Source organism: Homarus americanus, unplaced genomic scaffold (genome assembly GCF_018991925.1).
Source record: "Homarus americanus isolate GMGI-L3 unplaced genomic scaffold, GMGI_Hamer_2.0 scaffold49667, whole genome shotgun sequence".
Taxonomy (NCBI): Eukaryota; Metazoa; Arthropoda; class Malacostraca; order Decapoda; family Nephropidae; genus Homarus; species Homarus americanus.
Window position 1 is genome coordinate 4690722 of NW_024738608.1, and position 21662 is coordinate 4712383.

General features: G+C 38.3%; 3 protein-coding genes across 6 annotated transcripts; 1 reads left to right on the top strand and 2 right to left on the bottom strand.

Annotated features, from left to right (window-relative positions):
- Positions 1 to 911: 911 nt before the first annotated feature.
- Positions 912 to 7096, top strand: LOC121874146 (succinate dehydrogenase assembly factor 4, mitochondrial-like). Its single transcript, XM_042378116.1, has 4 exons — positions 912 to 1115; positions 3182 to 3283; positions 3753 to 3967; positions 6116 to 7096. Exons 1-3 carry the CDS (start codon positions 1079 to 1081, stop codon positions 3926 to 3928), a joined length of 315 nt encoding a protein of 104 aa, XP_042234050.1. The 5' UTR covers positions 912 to 1078; the 3' UTR covers positions 3929 to 3967; positions 6116 to 7096.
- Positions 6095 to 13239, bottom strand: LOC121874145. Of its 4 annotated transcripts, none has more exons than XM_042378115.1 (3): positions 13121 to 13239; positions 8905 to 9079; positions 6095 to 8588 (listed from the first exon to the last, which is right to left on the bottom strand). In XM_042378115.1, exon 3 carries the CDS (start codon positions 8572 to 8574, stop codon positions 7564 to 7566), a length of 1011 nt encoding a protein of 336 aa, XP_042234049.1. In that variant the 5' UTR covers positions 8575 to 8588; positions 8905 to 9079; positions 13121 to 13239; the 3' UTR covers positions 6095 to 7563. The 4 variants fall into 4 exon arrangements, with proteins under 4 accessions (XP_042234049.1, XP_042234048.1, XP_042234047.1 ...); XM_042378114.1 differs by having other exon boundaries at positions 6095 to 8592; positions 8864 to 9079; XM_042378113.1 differs by having other exon boundaries at positions 6095 to 8592; positions 13094 to 13239.
- A 3327-nt stretch (positions 13240 to 16566) lies between these two features.
- On the bottom strand, positions 16567 to 21421 carry LOC121874147 (proteasome subunit alpha type-2-like). Its single transcript, XM_042378117.1, has 5 exons — positions 21329 to 21421; positions 19656 to 19846; positions 19120 to 19261; positions 18402 to 18557; positions 16567 to 17120 (listed from the first exon to the last, which is right to left on the bottom strand). The coding sequence occupies exons 1-5, from the start codon at positions 21367 to 21369 to the stop codon at positions 16946 to 16948; spliced, it is 705 nt and encodes a 234-aa protein (XP_042234051.1). The 5' UTR covers positions 21370 to 21421; the 3' UTR covers positions 16567 to 16945.
- Between the last annotated feature and the right edge of the window lie 241 nt (positions 21422 to 21662).

A 21662-nucleotide genomic window follows, 5' to 3' on the forward strand; every position in this document is an offset into this window, starting at 1 on the left:
TATGCATGTAATCATATATCATAATATATAATATGCATGTAATCATATAGTATCATATAATGTGCATGTAAGTATATCTAATGTGCATATAATAAATATATGTTTTCATTACAATTATATATTAAACAATTGAGCATTTGATGTTTAAATGCTTGAAAATCTATATTTTTATGAGAAAAAATCCAGATTTTACACATAAATATTAATTTTTGGTCTTATTTTAATTTATCAAGCAATTTCATTGTCAAATACAAAAACTACATCATATAATCAACTTATAAAGAACAAAAATAAATGAAAATTTAATTTCATATTTTGATGAGCCACGAATGTCGGAGGCACAACGTACACAGTGGTCCCAGGGGGTTGTTAAGTCGACACTTATTGTACCGTATGTGTGGCCCTTGGCGACCAAATGTGTCTGGTACACAGGCAAACTGAACTGTCTTAGTTTAGTTTAGATTATTTAAAGCACTTCAAATTCCATCTATATCCACGAAATACCCTGTCCACCTTCATTGTCTATCTTGTCATATACTGTACTGGACAGTACAGACATAATTGCAGTTGGGCACCTCGAGGTTCTGTAATTATCATTGCTGCTTTTGAGCTTTAACAACGGTTGCAGTAAACCCCATTGCAAAATTACTGTATTCGCTCCCCCTGTATTCCTGGCCTCATTTATAAAATTTGTATTTAGAATTGCCAACTGGAAAAAGAATGACGCACTTTTTATCTAAAATGCCCTTGCATTGTGTTTTGGGTGGAAGGGAATTTTATCGCTGCAGGCGGGTAAAAATAGCATTACAGTACCTAGACCGCCAGCTTCACGGCCTACGGGGCACCCTCAGTAAAAACCGCATAATTACAATAATTACCGATGAAATAAAAATATCCGTTTTCTGTGAAAGAAATAATATAAGACCGAGAACTGTTGTGTTGTTGTGTCTCGTCATAGTTGTTACTAAGATCACAAACCTGCTGGAGGAATAAGAAACTGCATACAGCTCAGTATATTAATAGAAAGACTTGCCGTCCTTGATTGTGTAAAGAATAAATATACAAAAACTTTATCAAAATGTTGCCGAGAGCATCTGTTTTCAGGTGTATCAATGGTAAGATGATGTCTTTCATAACACTGTATTATTGTATAAGCTTTATGTTACTTACAGGTAGTCGTTGAAGAAAACCTAAGGAGGTGGACACTCCTAGTCTCAAAGTAATTTTGGTGGAATTTTTTAAGGTTCGCCGATATAATTTACAGAATACTACTAATTTATTAGGGGTGACAAGTGAAAAATAGAGTATAAATCTTAGAAAATAATGTGTAATACTCTAACGGTAGGAAACCCCAGAAACTAGCATTATTACCAAAAATTATGATTAAGAAACTTGTTTTGGTTCCCTTGTTTCTTAGCTAAAAAATATCCAAAACCAGGTGGAGGAATTCGTGTTCATAAATTTTGTTCTGGCAATTTTCCAAGTTTTGTATTGAGTTCAGTAAATGTATTCCATCACCTGACAAAACCCTCTTCCCAGCAACCAACCAAATGCTAAGTGACTGAACATTTACCAGTGACCTTTCCATACCTTACCTCGGAAATACGCTCAATTTATAGTATCACACCGGTCTTTATTTTGATATTAAAGAAGGCTTTTTCCATGTATTTTGATGAGTTTCGAACGAATTTGATATTCATTTCCACCGGAAATAACGTTTTTGAGACCCCCCCCCCCAACCAACTAACCAACAAAACCTAACCTAACTGGGGTTGCGCCTCTTCCGTTTCTTACTGTGCGGCAGAAGAAAACTGGTGATACCATTAAATGTGGTGTTCTTCATGCAGTGTACACCGATTATTACACTTTGGACAAACACATCGTGTTTAAAAAAAAATAAAATAAAAAATACGCTTCACTATATTTCTGATGAAACTCAGCAATTGACGCATAAAATAATCTCTATCACAATGTCGGCACATCTCTTCCACCTGTTCAGCCTTATCTAGCACCGAAAATTAAAATCTCCGTTCCTGACGCACCAACGCATTGTTCATTGGCTAAGACAAAAAGCTTTTACCCAATAATAAATCTCCTATATCTATAGTCAATGAAAACTCCTACACCACCCCCCGCACATGCGCTGTAGACGCTTAAAAAGCGAAGATGGAGGTAAGGAACACTGCGTGAGGGGGGTCAGTCCTTTTCCGCGAGATGTAATTAAATCATGGTGACACTTGTGACTGACCAAATCTAATAATATTGAAAAATTAATATCTCGGTTATCCTTAATTTCTGGTGGAAATATAATCGAAGAAAAATGTCTAAGAATTGTCAAAACACTATGAAATATATATTAATAACAGTGAAAGAAAGACCGGTGTAAAACTATAAATTCACCATAAATACTTCTGAATGTAATACTTGACGAGAGTGGTCTGGCCTTAGCAGTAGCTTGACAAAATTTCTCTATTGAAGGTAAAAGTTTTGCTTTATTTCACTTTATGATTTTTAATGTTTTTTCCATCAGAGGAGCAGCTGCTTCTGCCTGCTAAATTTACTTTCCCATTGCTACTGTATCTAAAAGTGTTGTTAATAGAATGAAGAAAACTAACCTACTTACCAGATCATTTATGAAACATTCCATTTAACATAGACAGTTGAAATGCAAAGATGGCATCTTCAGGTAGCTTAGAACGTTTTTATTTATGGGAAATTTTTTTTTTTTTTGAAAAATTTAATTCCTCAGCCTCACTTTGGTTATTTTTGAGATAAGAAGTGCAGTAAGTTGTCCTCTTTAGGAATTTTTCATTAGGTAGGTGGTTAGCCCGGTCTCCTCTCACAGAATGATACCAAATCATGTCCAATGAAAGAAAAGACCTACCGGTAACTCTCGTCTTTGAAAATTTACCTTGTGTAGTTATTTCAGATTTTTACATCTTTAGTGAAATGTACAGCAATACTTAACCATTCTTGCATATATAAACTAGCAATTATCGAGAACTGAAAAAGTTGTTCTCTCCTTCAAGAATAACCCATATCAACCCCCATAATTTTGTTCTGTTTATAGTGTTTATACTAAATATTGCAAGGGGAAAATATTTCTCCATTGAAGTATATGAAAATAGTTTACCTTAAGATTTATACAGTATAGAGGATTCATCTTTCCATTTATTCTTAGGTGTGTTGGCTCCAGGGTCTCTTAGAATGTCCTCATCCACACCATCTAGTGGCGGTGATGCCTCAGGTGGAAATGAACCCAAGAAAGCTAAGACACCCATTGGTGAGTTTTAAAACAGTACTGTACTGTACAATGATTTTTGGAGTTTTAATAAGTTTACCATTCACTAATTTATGTCTTGGTCAACAGTACATTCTGCAGTCTTCAAGGCAAGTGATAAAAATTAGGCAAAAAATTTGATTTGATGTTTTCTGTAAAGAAAAACATTAAATTTAATGATAACTACTGGCAGACCCCAATTTTGAAAAGGGTTCTATTTCTGGAAAACCTTTTGTAAATAAATTTTTCATAAATTGAACATAGTAGTTAAGATTCCCTTTATAAAACCCATCAGTGTATAAATATAGGTAATAATACTAAATAGGAGGAGGGGGTTATGTGGTGGTTCTTTAGAGAGGACACAGACATAGCCAGTACTGTATATAGCAGAAATTGTGTATAATATAATTGTAATAAAAAAATATTATATAATGTTACCTTTATACAATTTTTTTCTTTTTCATGTACACAGGTAAACTAGACGGTCAAGAGATAGAGGAGGGACATCACCCATACCAGGAGAAGGAGCCTCTACAACCATTTCCAGACAATGTTAACCCTGCTACTGGTGAAGTTGGGGGACCTAAAGGGCCTGAACCAACACGCTATGGAGACTGGGAGCGCAAGGGCCGCGTTTCAGACTTCTAATTTGTTTATTTTTTCTTTAATTCACAGTGATGCTGTGAGGTAAGCAACACATTTAGATATTGGGTACAGAGCAGGAGTAATTAAGGTCCAGTGAAACGAGAATTTGGATTAACGACCATAGAGTGTTAGGCGTGAAAATTTGTCTAACAAATTTCATTTAAATTTAATATCTTGATTGATAAACTACACACTACAGTGAGTTCTGCTATAACGCGTGTTTTGATAACGCGAATTTGTTCTAACGCTATTTATGAATTAGGAACGATATTTGTATAACGCGAACGCTTGTTTGCTATAACGCGATTTTTGCTTACTATTTCTCCAATTTTGTGGTATTAACTGTGAATATGGTAAAGAAGAATATCTCCAAGAAGCGTTCTGGTGATAGAATTCCCGGTGATGATCGTAAAAGAAAGGATATAACACTTGAAGAGAAGCTCGATGTTATCAACCTCAAATCACCCTTCTCCCCCATCAAGTTACATTCATATTTTTTCAAGGTAAAGTATTACATTTACTGTATGATTTCATTATTAGATATGAATGTAACATTTATTTAGACTGTGCTATCCTTTGTGTTTGGCGAACTACTAAATTTTTTCGATTTCGAGTAATCTGCACCTAACCCTATTTTCTCCATAAGCCCTGTTATTTCTATTACGCGATTTTCTATAACGATATTTTACAAGAACACAATTATCGCGTTATAGCAGAACTACCTATACACACTAGTTGCCAGTTATTTTTTTATTTTTTATTTACACTTGTTCCTTTTATTATTTATTAATTTAAAACAGAAAACTGAACTTTAAATTCATATTTTGAATAGGTATCCTCTCTCTATGTCTGAGAGGTGTTAATAATGACCAAGTAAGGCAGCTGAGGGCAGGGGGAATGATATATGAGCAGCTGATTGGGGAACATTTAAGTAGCAACAGAGGATTGAATGTTAGCTTGGAGGTGAAAAAGGAATTGAGAGACTGTGTAATATTTCGTTCCTGCACTAATAGCAATGGAACATGGGCTCAGAATATAGTAGATTGCTAAAAAAATTCTTGCTGCAGAGACGAGTTACCTGAAAGTTACAACTTGAGTTAATGGAATATACATGGTAGAAATTATTGGTGTTAGGAATAGTACTGTAGGTCAAGAGTGTAAATTGTGGGGGATGGAATGGATGAAGTTACTGTTGGTTAACTGAGATAGTATGAACATATGAAGAGTTTCAGAAGAGAGGGCAAAGAGGGTGTACAGAGACACTATAGCAAGTGCTTTGTGTAGAGGGAGACTAATTACATAGTGGGATGAAAGGTGGACCAATACATTAAAAGAAAAATGGGAAGAAGACTAGTGGGATAGAGAAGGCAAAGAAAATATAGTAAAATAATTTACCCGTAGTACTGTATATTGATTTAGTGACCTGGAGGCTCTTCTACCAGTTCGTTCTCACTCAGTTTGAGTTCTCGGTAAATATATGATCTCCACATCTTACTACAGTTGGATGTTGTTGTTTATGCTGGCAGTGATGGATACTTGAGTAAGTTGGATAGTCAAGTCACAGGCTAAAGTATACTACATTATGATATACAGTACAGCTCCTCCCTGACTTTTGACTACCCGCACTTACGACCTGCCTCAGTCGTACCCAAATTTTGTCAAATTATGTATTTTTGAGTCCCAACGTCAGTACACAGACAAAATTTTTGTTTGTAATTCACTTTAAAATGGCTGTAATTTCATGGACAGAACTGTGTGCTCTGGTTTGTCAAGAAGGTCACTGTTGGAATCTTGCATAGTGTCTTCAGCTGGTATGTGGATATCTCTGATCATTTTGGTAACAAGGAGTTGCAGGTCCAGATGAATGTTTCTTATGTCCATTCAAAAGAGACCTTTATTCATCTTTATAATTTGTTGGTGCTAAGATGTCCATGTCCAATCAGTGATTATCTCATGTCGGACCTTTCTGTACAACAAAGCAAAATAATGCAAATCTAACATTACAAGAAGACAAGAGAGGTTATGTGTGTGTGTCATCAAGGTACTGGAGGACTTGTACAGACACTAGGATGGCAGCAATGTACAGTGTGTCCAGCATTCATGTGAATTTATGGTTTTATCTATAGAGTAGTTTGTAAATGGCTTGAGTGCATCAGTGACTTGTTAGCCCCCCCCTTTTTTTTTTTTTAGGATAACTGCATCCTCCAGTGTAGTGAGGAGGTCTTGGTCTTCTCTCCAGTAAAATTGAAGGAAAGTGTCATTTCCACATAATGTGGTTGAGGAACTGATTAAGACATTAGCATTTTTAAGAGCAGTATACAGGTTCATGCCCAGAATCTGGAAACTTTGGGACTGAAACCAAACCAGATCTGGGGATTTTACAGATTTGGGGACTCATAATCTGTTACACCTCTAGACCTTTCTGCTTCCAAATACCCTATAGACAAACATATTACTGTGTACTCTATACAGAAACTTAATACTGGTACCGTGTCTCTCTCATTAGTTTATACAGTACAGCCAGCCAGAAGAGTAATCACAGTCAACAATGATTTTCATTTGTTCGTGGAAGATTGTTGGTTGCTGTACTTCACATTCCACCAATACTCTGTCAGTATCATCACTCTGACAGTTATGTAATGTCTTACATTTACCAGTAAACATTTCTTTTTGGACATCTCTTGTCAAGAGAGAATTTCATTACATGTTCTTTCTGTTCCTTTAAGACAAATCATAGATTATGGAAGGCACTGACCTCATAATGTAGTCTTCAAGTTTTTTAACAAATTTCTTTTTTTTTTATGGAAAAAGAATTGTGTTTCCTCTTAGCACTGTTACTCATAGGACCAGAGCATTTCCACATAATGGCAAAGAGAAAATGCAACATAATCATGAAAGACAGAGATACTATCCAGTTTTTTATTATTATGTAAACTTGAATAGGGATTCTGGTCAGTAAACCTGTATATGGCATGGTAGACCACTCCACAGTCGGGGGACATGCTGTATGTTTGTAACCTGCCACTATGTTGTGTTTTCCACATGTGAAATTGCTCAGATATGCTCAGGTAAACTAATTACTGTATTTAATATTTATCTTTAGTAACTAAAAAGACATTGTAAATTATGTACAGTATATACAATACAATTATAAGTGCTGATTCAAAATTTGATTTTGTTTTTGTATCCTATCTCCCCAAAGTTAACATTACAAAACATAACATTAGTTAATGAGGAATTATGAGTTATGAAAAAGGTAACAAGTTACTAAAGGATAAATCAGTGAGAAAACATTGATATCAGATTAACAAAGGTTAATAAAATTAAATTTAAACAAATGTTTACCTAAGGATATGGACTGAAAAGGAACACTAACTACATTACTAAGGATAGAGTGAAGGGACCTCCAGCTTCAAAATATTTACTATTTTGGAATGGATTTACGCCATATTAGTTTCAATATTTCAAAGGTTTATTTCTCTTCAAAATATTACTGAACATTATATAAAATCATGTACTGTACTGTATACAGGGTACTTAAATATTGTATATGTGCTGTTCATGGTGATGTCCAATAGTTTTGTCAAAGTATCAATCAAAACATTGGGTTAATAAACACAAGACCATTCATGCTGACCTTAAGCATCTTTGTTGTTTACCCTTTGCCTCATATTTGTGTGTGAGGGAACTAAGGTTTCTCTGCTGTAGTACCAAGTAGGGTCGGCATGGCTTGCCCCTCCATCCTGACTATTACCAATGCTACGACCTCCTTCCTCTACGCCACGTCGAATTTGTCTACTCTTAAGAGCTGGGAACCAGTTTGTACAATTTGCAATGATGATAAAAGCCTCTACTGTGGCCAACAGTGTGGGCAGAAGCCAAATCAAAGGGGAAGAGTTGATGCAGCGGTGAGCTGGTGTGTAACTGTTTGATGGGTGTTTTGGGGACCTTCTTGGATTCTGAGACTTGTGGTCAAACTTAGGGGAAGTGGAGATGCCAGATTCATCTTGTAATGCATCTAATCTTTCTTTATCGTCCATATTCTCTGGTGTGTTGAGTGTTCCTTTGTCATCGACATCCTGTGGTGGTCCAGCAAATGTTACTTTACCGTCCACGTCTCTTATGGATAAAGTGGATTTTGGACCAAGTGTTATTGCTTGGTTACGTGAGGATTTAATATTACTCGCCCATATATTTACAGAAGCTTCAAGTACATGCACACTGTTCTGACCCAAAGTATTTATAGTTACATTGACTATGAATAACTGTGATTTACTTTCCAATATCAATTTTGCTAAAACATCAATCTTTGAATCCTCAAGCTTAACAGTAATGTTCCTCACAGGTTGAAGAATATCTAGTAATCCTAAATCTGAGTTAATGACAGTGAAGAACTGCAGATCATTGTGACATACAACCTCCTGGGCTGATGACCCCTTCATGTCAAGATGGGTGATGTAGCTGGGCACTAGATTGGTTGTGGAGTCCACAAGTTTAAGGGAGAGATAGTCCTGGTGGCTGCAGGTGCTGGTGCTGCTGAAGGAGATGTTGGCTGCATTGTAGATGGCTAAATGAACACATATATTTCTCTCCACCACAAGGTCCTGGACATTGTGCACAAACACCCTGTCGGGTAGTCTTCCAGCCATCTCTTCAAGTATTACTACCTGGGGGTAATTGAGTGACAAAACAGATTACTGTACAGATATCCCTCATTATGTGAATGGGTTAGGTTCATTAAAAAAGCAATCATTAAGTGAATTTATGTATCTCGAAAAACAGAACATACGGGAAAAATAGGGTTCGGTTCCCCAATGACAAAAAAAAATGCCAGACCCCAGAAACATGAAATTGGTTCACAAACCTGCCTAACTCATGATAATAGGACACAACTATTGTATACTGTACCTTGACTTTGCTAAGGATTTAACACTGTACCTCAAAGAATGCTGAAAATTAATGGATCATCCTGACCACACCTTCTGTGCTCCTTTGAAGTCGCAGGTTAGGAAGGTTGGGCGCTGGGTGCAGTAAGGGGAGTTAGGTTCCACCACCAGTTGGGCCCGTCCACCACCCATCATCATCATCATCATCAGCAACACTCTTCCACCACAGATGGACACCCTTCTTAATCTGGTGTCCTTGAGCATCATTCTGAAACAAAAATTGGCTATAAAGGTAGTAATTTCTCCTTTAGCTGAAATCCTTGATCCCCGAAACTCGCCAATAGCCAGAATTTTTTGTTTTAGCATTTTGGGATAAATCTCTTCATTCTGGGCATGGGAGCGAATTTCCGAATTTTGCATCATGTTTCCTACGTGGGGATGCATGCCGGATGCATGAGTGGGTAAGCTCAGAGTGCTCATGAGCTACAATTGGCCACAACTGCCATGTGACTGCATGGGATGCCTATGATTGGCTGATGCATCATGCAGTATATCTCCTCAAACTCTTGCATCATGACACTCTTAGTTCATTGTCCTTTGCCACTGTACAAGCTTGTTCGCTCGCTCACCGCTGTTTTCGTATGTGATCCGTGTTGTGCAGTACTGTATATTACTGTACCAGCATATAATCGGCCAAGAATACCATTAAAGCGGTGTTAAGATGTAAAGTCAGTGCAGTTATGTATACTATACTGTACTGTAAGTGTGAAAGTACCATACAGTATGTACAGTACTGTACACAGCAGAGTTCTGTAATTCCCAATCGATTGGGAGTCTATGATATAATTGTGTGTGAAACATTATGAGACCAAGGATAATAGACATTGGGATATACACTTTCCTGCCCTGTAGAGTTTCACGTAAGTAATGCAATGTGCATTTATTTCGACATAATTAATGTGAAGTTCGGTTACCAAATGTAGTAGGATCAAATGCCACACAGCCATGCATACCAACTCTCCCGGGATATCACAAGTTGCATGTAGCATTATGGAAGTCAGCAGACTCATCCTGGCAGATACCTTTTTGTGATAGTGTACTGTAGGGGGAAGTGAAATTTTGCTCAAAGCTGCACTCTTCAGGCATTGTTCCTTATACATATCTAAGACTCCATGCCAAATTTGAAGCTGATATGTCGAGGTTTAGTCTGCCGCATTTTCTACTGAAATTTTTAAATTTACCTACAGTACTAGCCAAACAGCCGCTGTGGCGGTGCAATATTCTGTTCAGTGTTTATCAACTTTTTTTTCATATCTCTTATTTCATTTAAGTTGTCTTGTTGCAGATGAGTATGGAGCTATGTCTATATTGATTATCAGCCTTTTCTCATTTCATTTCTCAATGTTGTGTTACTGTACTGTAATGTAGGGGAGACCTGGGTAAGTTGGCGCACTTGAAATTATTGAAATAGTTACCGTTAAGCAGACAAGAGTCAGGTTATTGGACCACATAAGCTGCGGGATGCGAGACAAAAATACCGATTTAAGAGGCAAGAAATTGAGATGGCTAGTTTAGATAATTTGACGTCACTCTATTTTGATGGTAAGAAGACCGCCACTCGTGTGATGATAAAGAATGAGAAAGACCGAGAAATGGAGTTCGAGGATGATGGTGAAAGATCATTATGTCATCATGGTTGAGCCTGGCAATGAATATCTCACACATGTGACTCCCAAGACTGGACACGGAAAGCAGATTGCCAAAACTATTCACGAGTTTCTGGTGGAGAAAAATCTAACCCAGCAGCCCATTGTGTGTATTGGTTGTGATGGAACCAATGTAAATGTAGGATCAGAAAATGGAGTCATTCATCATCTTGAAATGTTACTTGGTCACCCGCTCCATTATTTCATATGTCAGCTTCACGGAAATGAGCTGCCTTTCCGCGCAATTTTTTATCACTATGATGGTAAACCAAGTGGTCCTGAGCATTGGCGTGGTCCCATTGGAAAGCAGATCAAGGAGTCTTTGTCTGAGCTTCCAGTTGTCGCCTTCCAGCCAGTCAGTTTCCCTGATTTCCCTGTGTTTAATGATGAAGTGGAGAAAGATCTGTCCTGGGATCAGAAATACCTGTATAGGATTTGTAAAGGAGTTATCACAGGTGTTGTTGAAGATGACTTGGCTGCTATTGAGCCAGGTCCTCCCTGTGTGTCAAGGTGGAACACCTTATGGAGTAGAATCCTCAGGCTGTATGTAGCAACATCAAGACCCAGCCATGAGTTGAAAAGAATTGTCATTACAATAATAAAGTTCAGTGCTCCAATGTGGTTTTACATCAAGATACACCCTTACGTAACACACGGCTCAAGGAACGTATTCCAGTCCCTGCTATATATGAAACACCTGAATAGTGAGGAGGAGACGATAGTGAAGAAGGCTGTCCAGAGAAATGCATACTTCGCCCACACAGATCAACTTCTTCTTGGTATGTGTGCAGATGAGGACATGACTGTTAGAGAAAAAGCTGTCTCAATGATAAGAAAAATTAGAGAGGAGAATCAGCAAAAGGAAGAATGCACTGGCAGATCTGAAGAGGAGGAGGAAGATTCAGATGCTGCTGTTGACGAGAATTTGTTAAACTATACTGATGAGGAGGGTAAAGATGGAGATGGGAATGAGGATGTGCCTCCTGTAGTCAACATGAGAAAGGTGGTGACTCCGAAACTAAAGTGGCAAGCAAAAAACTATCATTCCATGATTAACTGGAGGAATGAACTCAAGACTGAGCCTCCTTACATTGCTTCTCTGTCAAATCTACAGGTTAATGACATTCTTGAGACACCATTAGTGGTGCCCAAGTGGCCAAACAGCACTCAGGCGGTCGAGAGAGGCATAAAAGTGATGACTGAAGCTTGCACTGAAGTGACGGGATACGAATCGAGAGATGGATATATTAGGCAAAGATTATTGTCTAGGAAAATGATGCCAAGGTTCCGCACAAAAAAGAATTTCAATATGAACTTGTAATGATTTTCTATACGGTGTACCTGTAAAATAACATGTGAATTAAATCGATGTCACCCATGTAAAATTTATCATTATCCTGGAAAACATTAAATGACACCTAATTTTTGGTATACACAAGTTGACAAAAAGTCGTTCGCGATGCGGCAGGATAAGTATGCATGAAATGGCATGAAATTTTGCACAGGTGTTTGTTACAGCCATACAAACGATGCCTGAAAAGTGCAGCCTGCAACTCAAATAAAAGTGTTTTTTCCCTGCCCCTAGTGTACTGTACTTGTTAGGGCTAATTATCATGCACCTATGTTGTTGTGTACATATTGCACTCAGGTGGTCAGTATAGTACAGTATATGGCATTTGCTCAGTTTACAGATGTGTGATTTTCTGGCTGAGTAACATTTTTATTTAATTCATAAATTTCAAAGTCTGCATGTGGGTATACTGCCATTAGAAGTGTTGACCCACCCCACCAACAATACCAAGCATATGTCTGCCACAGCCATCGATTGTTAGATTAGGTTAGGTTATGATTTACATTAAAGAATAGACACCTAACACAGAGATTGATGTTTAAGTTAGGGTTGGGAGGTTAGCTTAGCTTAGCCTTACAAAAAAACACAATTGACACAATAATTTACAGTTAGGTTTGGGTTAAGTTAAGTTGGTGAAAATTTTCTGTTGGGCCATCATAACATTCTCTGGCAGATTATCCCAAGAGTTCACAACCCTTACTTCAAAGAAGTTATTGTACTCTCCCTGCAACCTTTGTAACACCCCCACATATAATACAGTACAGTACTTTCAATACTACCGCCTTAACTGTTCTACTGTCAAGGACCTACCTGGTAACAGATAGTATTGTACTGTAATTCTGGTACCCATACTTTACTGGGGTCTTAATGAAATTATTTTGTTGCATAAGTTGAACTTAACCTTGTCTTCTAATGAGTGAGTTGTCCTTTGTGAGTTTTCAATTAAAAATAAATTACCGGTATAGTACAGTACTCTTATTGTCACACACAAGCTAGCTATGAAGATCAATCAGACATTCTTATTACTACTCACCCATACATTAACATTAAACACCATCACCAACTTGTACTTACCTGAATCACCATATTGCAATGGAATACTGTATCTGTTTAAGCCAATCCTCAACATGTACAAACATCAATCACTAAGTAACTGTTTTTAAAGTAATATATCAGTCTACATAGGATCTAAACAAGTTGTCAGACTTTACCAAACATTAAGTACCTGTAATGAATTTGAGGATGACTGTACCTTTATACCCTAAAATTTTGTTAAGAGCACAAAATGTTAGGTCCACATTTGTATTTAAAGTGATCTTGTAACTTGGGAGCATGAATATGATTAGGTGTTATCAGTGATATGGGCTCAAAAGTGTCCTGAACTTTGTTATCAGTAAAGGAGATGTATCTTGCATGTCGTACTGCTTCATTTCAGTATGTGAACTCGTCCTTTGCTCGCATTTAATCAATACAGGGTGTCTGGTAGTGCAATACTGTTGTCTGTTTATCTATCAGTAAAGGAACCAGCTAGTCTTATGTATTCTTCACTTACTGACTCTACAGTAATTTGTCATCATTTTCCTGGAGGTGTCAAATATGGTTTCAACTAAAGTGACCTCTGTTACACTCCAGACAACATCAAATTTCAAATAAAATAATGAAATTCACCTGATAATCAGTACTTGGAAAACTTAAATTGAAGTTTACAAGCCATTCCTACTTCCAGTTTATCCCCCAAATAAATTCTAATCATTTCATTTTATTAAATTAAGGAAATTACAAAACTTTTCTTGTCTTTTAACATTAGATTCTGAATTATCATACCCAAAATCTCTGTGTGGCTGTTTAATAAATCTTACTTGGTGCACCTGTAGCAGTGTGTCCTCTGTTAGGTCCATGACACAGGTATATACAGTTAACCCTCACTTTACGCGGTCCCGCATTCCGCGTTTCCACGTTTACGCGGTGCCTTGCCAGAACCTCACGTGCTCACATTACGCAGTACGTGAACCCCATTACGCGGAGAGTGTCCGGCGCGACGCTATTTTTAGATTCGCCCCACCCGCCACCCGCCCGCCTGCCTCTCCCTCCTCCTCCCTCCGCTTGGGCAAGCGGCGCAGTAAGGTTGCGCAGTGTGTGTCTTTGTTGCGTTATCACTGACGTCATATGACGTATCAGACCTGTGATTGGCCATGCATCCCTACCCCCCTCTGCTGCTAGCTGTAATTGGCTTAAAGTATTATGACGTGTCCACCCGGGGGAGGGAGGGAGGGAGGAAAGACGACGCTTGACCTAGCCGCGGCAGTTTCATCCCTCAAGGCCACTCCGTGTAAACGCGCATCCATTGTTCCGTAAAATGGCTTCCGCCGGACCACCACCCCCAGAGAGAAACCTTTCCTTACCTGGACCCAGCGGCACTAAACCAAAGAAGACACGACGTTCCTTAAGCTACGAGGTGAAGTATACCATCATCCAAGAGTTGGAGAAAGGAACAAGGCAGGTTGATTTGGCGCGCCAGCATGGTGTGAACGAATCTACGATCCGGACTATAAAGAAGGATTCAGCCAAGATAAAGGAGCACATGAAGATCACAAAGTCTACAGGTGCTTCTATGATCAAGTATTTTCACAACCAGGTGCTTCTCAAGACAGAAAAATTACTTGTGAGGTACTTGGTGCGTCAGGCGCGACGGAACATGGCGGTCGACACGCGCTCTGTTAAGGACTACGCACGTGAACTGTACATGGCAGTGGCACGAAAGATGGGAACTTCAGAGCCCAAACCCTTTAATGCTTCCTCTGGGTGGTTACAGAGGTTTAAGATCCGGAACAAGATCACCAATATAAACATTGGTGGTGAAGAAGCGAGTGCTGATCGTGCTGCGGCTCGGGAATTTCCTCCGTTTTTACGTGAGATTATGGAGGAAGGACAGTACAGTGACGACCAGGTGTTTAACATGGACGAATCTGGTCTTTTCTGGAAAAAGCTACCTTCCAAGTCCTTCGTTGTGAAGAATGCCAGCAGGATTCGGGGCCGGAAAATGCAGAAGGAACGCATCACCGTCCTGTTTACCACCAATGCCTCCGGTACCTGTAAGCTCAAGTTATCGGTGATCCACACAGCACGCAAGCCGCACGCCTACAAAACCATGGACATGACCAAGCTAAATGTCCACTGGCTGACCGCACGTAAGGCGTGGATGTTCTCTACACTGTCCCTCTCCTGGTTTGATGACTGTTTTGTTCCCGATGTAAAAAAATTCTGTGAGCGACAGAATGTGCCATTCAATATTTTGTTGCTGCTGGACAACGCACCAGGACACTCGCCCCTACTGTTAGATCGTCACCCCAATGTAAAAGTGGTCTTCCTTCCTCCCAACACTACGTCATTAATCCAGCCCATGGACCAGGAGTTGATTTGCAATGTGAAAGCTGCATTCTCAACCAAAAAATTCCAGCTCCTGAACGACTACACCAACACCAGGGAAGAGTTGCGTAACCTGAGTGACACCACCACCGATAGCAAGAGCGAAGAAGATGAGGATCAACAGTTGGAACAGCAAAAAATACTCTTCAAACAATTCTGGAGAGTATTTAACATCAAGAAAGCTGTGGACTTCTTGGTGGAGTCATGGGATCAGCTGTCTATTGCTACAATTCGTCACGCATGGAGACATGTGTTGCATGGAATACCAGTTGAGAGGAGGAGTCAATCTGTGACTGGTGAGGTTCAGAATGTTGCATTAGCAGTGGACCTTGCCAGAGAAGCTGCGCAGACTGTTACAGTTCCAGGCTTCTCCGAGACCACCAACGACGACATCCTGGAGGTGATCAGAGATCCTGAAGTGACTGTCGACGAGATGTTGGAAGAAGAACACGTCAGTGAAGAGGAGGAAGAAGGTGCGTCATTCTCCGAAGAACACAATTTAAGTCATAGTGATATTAAGGGTGCCATGGAGTGTGCAGAGAAGATGAAGTCCTTCCTTTCCCGCGACAATGACGATGACCGCTATGAAGTCTTCCATACCCGGCTGGTGCAGGCTATAGAGCCGTACATCAAGGTGTATCACGACATCAACGCCAGCCGTCAGCAAAGCATAACAGATTTCTTCGCCCGCAACCCACCACAGCCAGCCCAAGCCAGTGATAGTGACAGTGAAGATGACTTTGAGGGATTTGTCAGGGAAGCCCTGACAACTGTAAGTGACAGTGATGGTGATTCACCTGAGGGCCAGTAATCTGCCCTCTGCCTCGGAACCAGCCTCCATCCCCGTATGCCGACCCATCTCTTCTACTACCGTAAGTGTTACACCTAATTTTTAGTTTTCTAACCTAACCTTTATCTTTCCTAACCTAACCTCTTCTATATTACTTGTTTTTTCATACCATCATAAAGTTAAGATAAAATTTTTACTACAACATAGTTGTGTGTCGTCAAAAAGTGGAGTTTGGGGATCGGCCCGGACTCCATTTCAATTAATCCCATATGTTATGTTATTCACTTTACGCGTTTCTCACTTTACGTGGGACCCTCCGGGTTACATTAACCGCGTAAAGTGAGGGTTTACTGTAGTGAACAGAGGATCTGGTCACTTATAGAATATTTTGGATGTGAACAAAGGCCACTTGAATGTTGTACTGTAATGTAATACTAACCAAATATTACAAGAATCAATTAGGAAGAAATCACAAGCATTCATTTGTATTACACAATGTATTTATTCATTATGAAAATTCCTTAGTAAAACAATATTAATGACCATAAGTCTATGAGAAACGAATCTGCTGTCCTTCATAAATTACACAAACATTTCTGTGATAAACCGTTACAACCATGTCAACAAATATTACATGAGAAAGACTGGCCACAACTGCGTACCACAATGAGAGGTTTGCAAAAATTATGATCTTTGCACAAATGCCACCACATACAACACAAAAATGTGCCCTTTTTTCAACTAACATGTTATAAAATTTATAGCATACCAGCCTTGTGTGTGTCAACAAGTACCATGGCATTAACTCTGCAATATAAATTCAGCAAAGTTCCAGGATGATGTTACTGATGTACACTACATTTAAGCAATATTTGCTAAATAATCTTGCACCTCTGCCGGAGTCAGTCTACGGAATCCCCTGGAGTTGCAAATGCCGATCTCGATATTGTCACTGCTCATTTGACCTTCAAAGCTCTCCTTCAGGGTCAAAATGGCAGTGTGTACAGCATCATCCAGTTCAAGATCTTCATTGTACCTAAAGAATAGCAGTTAAGTGATGATAAAGCCGACCAGCACTCAGAGACTCAAATCAAATTAAACTTAATGAATCCATATTCTGAGTAAATGAGGTGGAGAAAGAAGTCTTTCAATCACAACTATATAGGGGAACTGATGCCCTCTCATTACTGTGTGTATATAGGAATGGAGTGAGGTTTCTGGATGCAAGAGGAAGAAACAAATTAAACAGATATGATATGATAGCAATATGTGGTGTGCATAGGGTGCAAAGAACAAGAAATATGGATGTCAGAGAGATGAGGGATGTAAGAAGTGAGGAATAAGGTGCTGACCAGAGTCAGACAAACATACCGAGAGAATGGGAAATCAAAGTCCATAAAAGAATGTAGGAAGAAGAGAAGATCAAGAGGGAGCAGGAGGATGGGGTGAGGGAATCACAATAAGCCCTTCCTATATCACAGACATGTGTCCTAACAACTGCTGTGATACAGCCAACTGAGATAAATGTGGACCCTAAACTTATAGTGAAGATAAAAAAGGTTGCTTTCAAAGACTGAAATTTTAAACATTTAAGGCACTTAAACTTGAAGCAATATTTGGAAAAGTCATTGCTTCACTGATGCAGTTTTGGTTAGACTTTAGGAAAGGGTGATAGGTGTTCTTGTCATTCATTCATTCTATCTTTTTTTTTCACCTCCCATCCTTAACACTTCCACAGGGGTTCCATCCATTCCTCCATATTCCTAAGGTTTCTTAAAACCTGTCTCACCTTTTCCTTAGTTATCAATATGTTCCTCTCTTCATTCCTTGGCATCCTATATAAGATAACAGCATTCCTCTCACCTGTTACATTTAGCAATTACTGTTCTCAAAATATCCTCCCTTATTTCTCAACCTTTTTATTCTTAATTAATATTTCCATTTGTTCTCCCTCTGATTATGTACACTTCCTAGACAAATTTTAATTTTTTAAAGCTTTGTTAAAACCCTTCTCTCAATCTTTATTCCACTCGTATTTAGCAATCCTTAAAAATTTTTGTACTGTCTTTACAATATCACAGTACAGTACTTCTCCTTTTATCTCTCACATCTTGTATTTAATTTTCATACTGTATATACTTCTTTTCTGTTAGTCCAGCACAGCCAACTTCTAACCATACAATTCATTCTTGATTTCAATTTCACTTTTGTGGTTTTCCATTTTATAAAAAATAATAAAATCTTTTCTAGACATCCGTCTGATGTCATTAAATCTAAGTCTTGATATTTTTTTCAATAACAAAGCAAAAGTTCTTACCTCTTTTCAAGGAAAGTTTTTCCATTTATGAAGTTCTTGCCCATGGCAGTAGCTTTCCAAGGGAAATAAGCACCTGATGGATCACACTGGAAGAGGTATGGTCTGTCGGTGTCCCACCCACAGATAAGCAGACTCACCCCAAATGGTCGCACTCCTCTGCAAGAATGATAGTTCCTTATTAAATACACATTGGTCCCAAGTGTATGAGGCACACCAAATGTTATAAGCTACATCAAAGAGAGAAAGAAAACTAATGATTATTTAGTACTGTAGTAATTTCTTACATTTTAATTTCCTACAATACAAAATAAGTAACATTTGATGGGAATATCTGGTGTACTGTACTTCAGAATGATGGTTTTATCATGTCTTGGGGATCAAGTTTTTTCCCTGCAGCAACTCATCTTTAGTTATACTATATTATGGCTTCTGTAAAGGGAAGGAAACCTGTACTTAAAAGCCCTAAAGCATGGTTTTGGTTTTATTTTAAATGTTAAACATTTAAAAATGTGTGAAAAGAAGTATATATATCAGTGAACAAAGCAAAAACATATGAGGAAAGTACAAGAAGTAAACCACAACAAGGTAAAGAAAGTGTGAAGCCTAATCGATACCTAAAAATTTAACTGTGCAGCAATTGAGATATGTAACGAGGCCTTGTGCCAATTTCTACGAAAGATGAGCGTTAGATAATAAAGAGGGCAAAGTTTTTACCTACCCAGACTGTGTATATTCTTGCATGATAGCTGCTAGACGCTGAACCAACTGAGTGGTTGGGATAGGTTCCAGGTACGTACGGAAATACTGCTGTGCAACTTTTCGGGCTTGACGAACCAGAAGGCGATAATCGGGACCCATTCCTACAAATTAAAGGTCAATTAAACAACTGTATGAATCAAGAAGGAACACATGAGATAGATGGATTAAAAGCCACATGAAACTGCATGTGATTAAAAAGAGGGAATCTGGTGTAAAGTAGTTGGGTTCAGAGCCACTAAATTGTACATAACTAAACATATGATTAGTTATGGACCATTTGCTTTAAAATATTTATAGGGGGAAAAATGACCAGTATAAGCATGACTGAAGAAAAGTTGACCATGAATTAGTTACAGGCTAGAGGAGCATGAACCAGGAAAAACTGTGGGAGTGAATCCTTAATGACTGGAAGGCAAGGTTGTATGGGTCATGTGTAACGTATTGGGTAAACATGGATGTCACAAGGCTTGAGATATTCAGTGGAATATTACGCACCACTGTACACCATGCCTATGTGGTCGGTGATCATCTCCACCTTGATGATGGAGTGTTCCTCTACCAAGATAGACTTGTGCTTCTTCTCTGTGGCCAATACGACACCATCCTTTGCTTTGATGCCCACTGCTGGAGCACCAGCAGCCACTGCTGCAAGTGCATATTCTATCTGCACCAATTTCCCAGAAGGGCTGAAAAGAAAAAGTAACTGCTTAATCCTGCATAATATATACTGTACCTGTATTTATGAACAATCAAAAATAATTTTATATTATAAACAAAGTACTACACAATAATAATGTAGCAGTTGTTGGGAACACTTGTCATGTAAACAGAAAATGTGGCGTTATAGTGCATTAACGTGGATTTATGTTCAGGAGGAAAAATTTGCTAAAATAACATTACTGTACTCGGCTAAACTGAGGGACTTCACAACTGACGCGTTATTTGTTTTGATGTTTATATTCTTACTATATTTTCATCAGTGAGTTCTGATATAATAAGCATTTTTATGGAAATTGCTTCGTCTGGTAAAGAATTAGGCAACAAAGTGAGCACTATTTTGTCTTTCTTGGTATGATGCGGCAGTACACAGTCAATCGCCAGTGTATGTTCATGAGACACACGGGTCAGGTGGCTGTTCTCACATACACAAAAAACGTAAAATTACACCATATAATAGTAAGTTCTTTCTGTTTAATATGCTGGGGGGTCCGGAGGGTTGAGCCTCACAGCTCGGAAGTTAGTAGGTTTCTTTGATTAGGTTGGTGGTCTTCCAATAATGCTTCTGCCACTTGTTTTTCTTCTCGACTAAGGTTAGTTTAGATTTAATTTAAAAATAACCAATTTTGAACACATTTTCCATAACTATGACAGTGTCCACTATAAAACAGTGAGATCTCATTTTTTTAAATTCGGTTTTTATGAAAAATCAGCAGCTGTGAAGTTGTAAATAATTACCCATTACTCAAATTGTAAATCTGGTAATAGTGTTAAAGAGTATCAGACCTGACCAAGCCTAACCTGTCCTAACCAAACCCAATTTAACAGAACCAAACCTAAACTGAACTTAACCTCACCATGCCATGACAATCTCAGGGTAGTTGTGGACAGGTTAAGCTTATACATGTATATATGTTTAGTTCTCATTATGGTTTTGGTTGATATAAGAGGTTTTCAAAGAATTTTTTTTTTTTACAGCACATACTACTTTTTTTTTAAGTATTAAAACAAAGATATTGTAAATTCACCAAAACAATATGAAAATTGCAACTATTCGTCATTAATGGAGGATATTAAATGAAAAAGTTGTTCTTCTATAAAATAATTTTCTGTAGTTAGTTCACCCAGACCCTCGAGCCAGAGTACTCTATGATGAAGCAACCTAACCAAAATAACTATATAAATCACTTCGAAATTTCCTACGGTTTCCAAGCCTTATTCACTCAAATTCACAAGCCTATAAGAAACACGGTAAATTAATACTTTATATCGAATACCTCCTGACTCCCTCAAAACATGCCAGTCATGAATGAAGGAATGACAACCCCGGCTAACTACTGCCGTCTAGCCATTAACCAGCTTAAAATACAATGTCCCTTTTCTTGAGGTACTTCAGTATTTATATATGGATACATCACTAACATTTTAATATAATAGTGAGTGATATTTACCTAAAAGTGGTGAGAGAGAAACTGTATCGTTCTGTTGCCATCGTGGGTCGCTTGTAAACAGTCACCCCGGCACCACTACGACCTCCCGCGTCCGAGTCCCTCAATGTTGTTCAGCTGCTTTCATTCCATTACATTTATCACGCAAGTTAAACATTGTTATTAAAGTTTAAATACACATATAAAAGAATAATAATTATTTTAATGTTTATTTTAAGATTAAATCAAACAAATTTAATTTAAAAAATCGTATATTTTATCTTCAAAGAAGTTCGAACAAATTAATATCCGTTAGAGAAAACGTAAACCCAGCCTTTGGGAGGTTAAAGAAATGTTA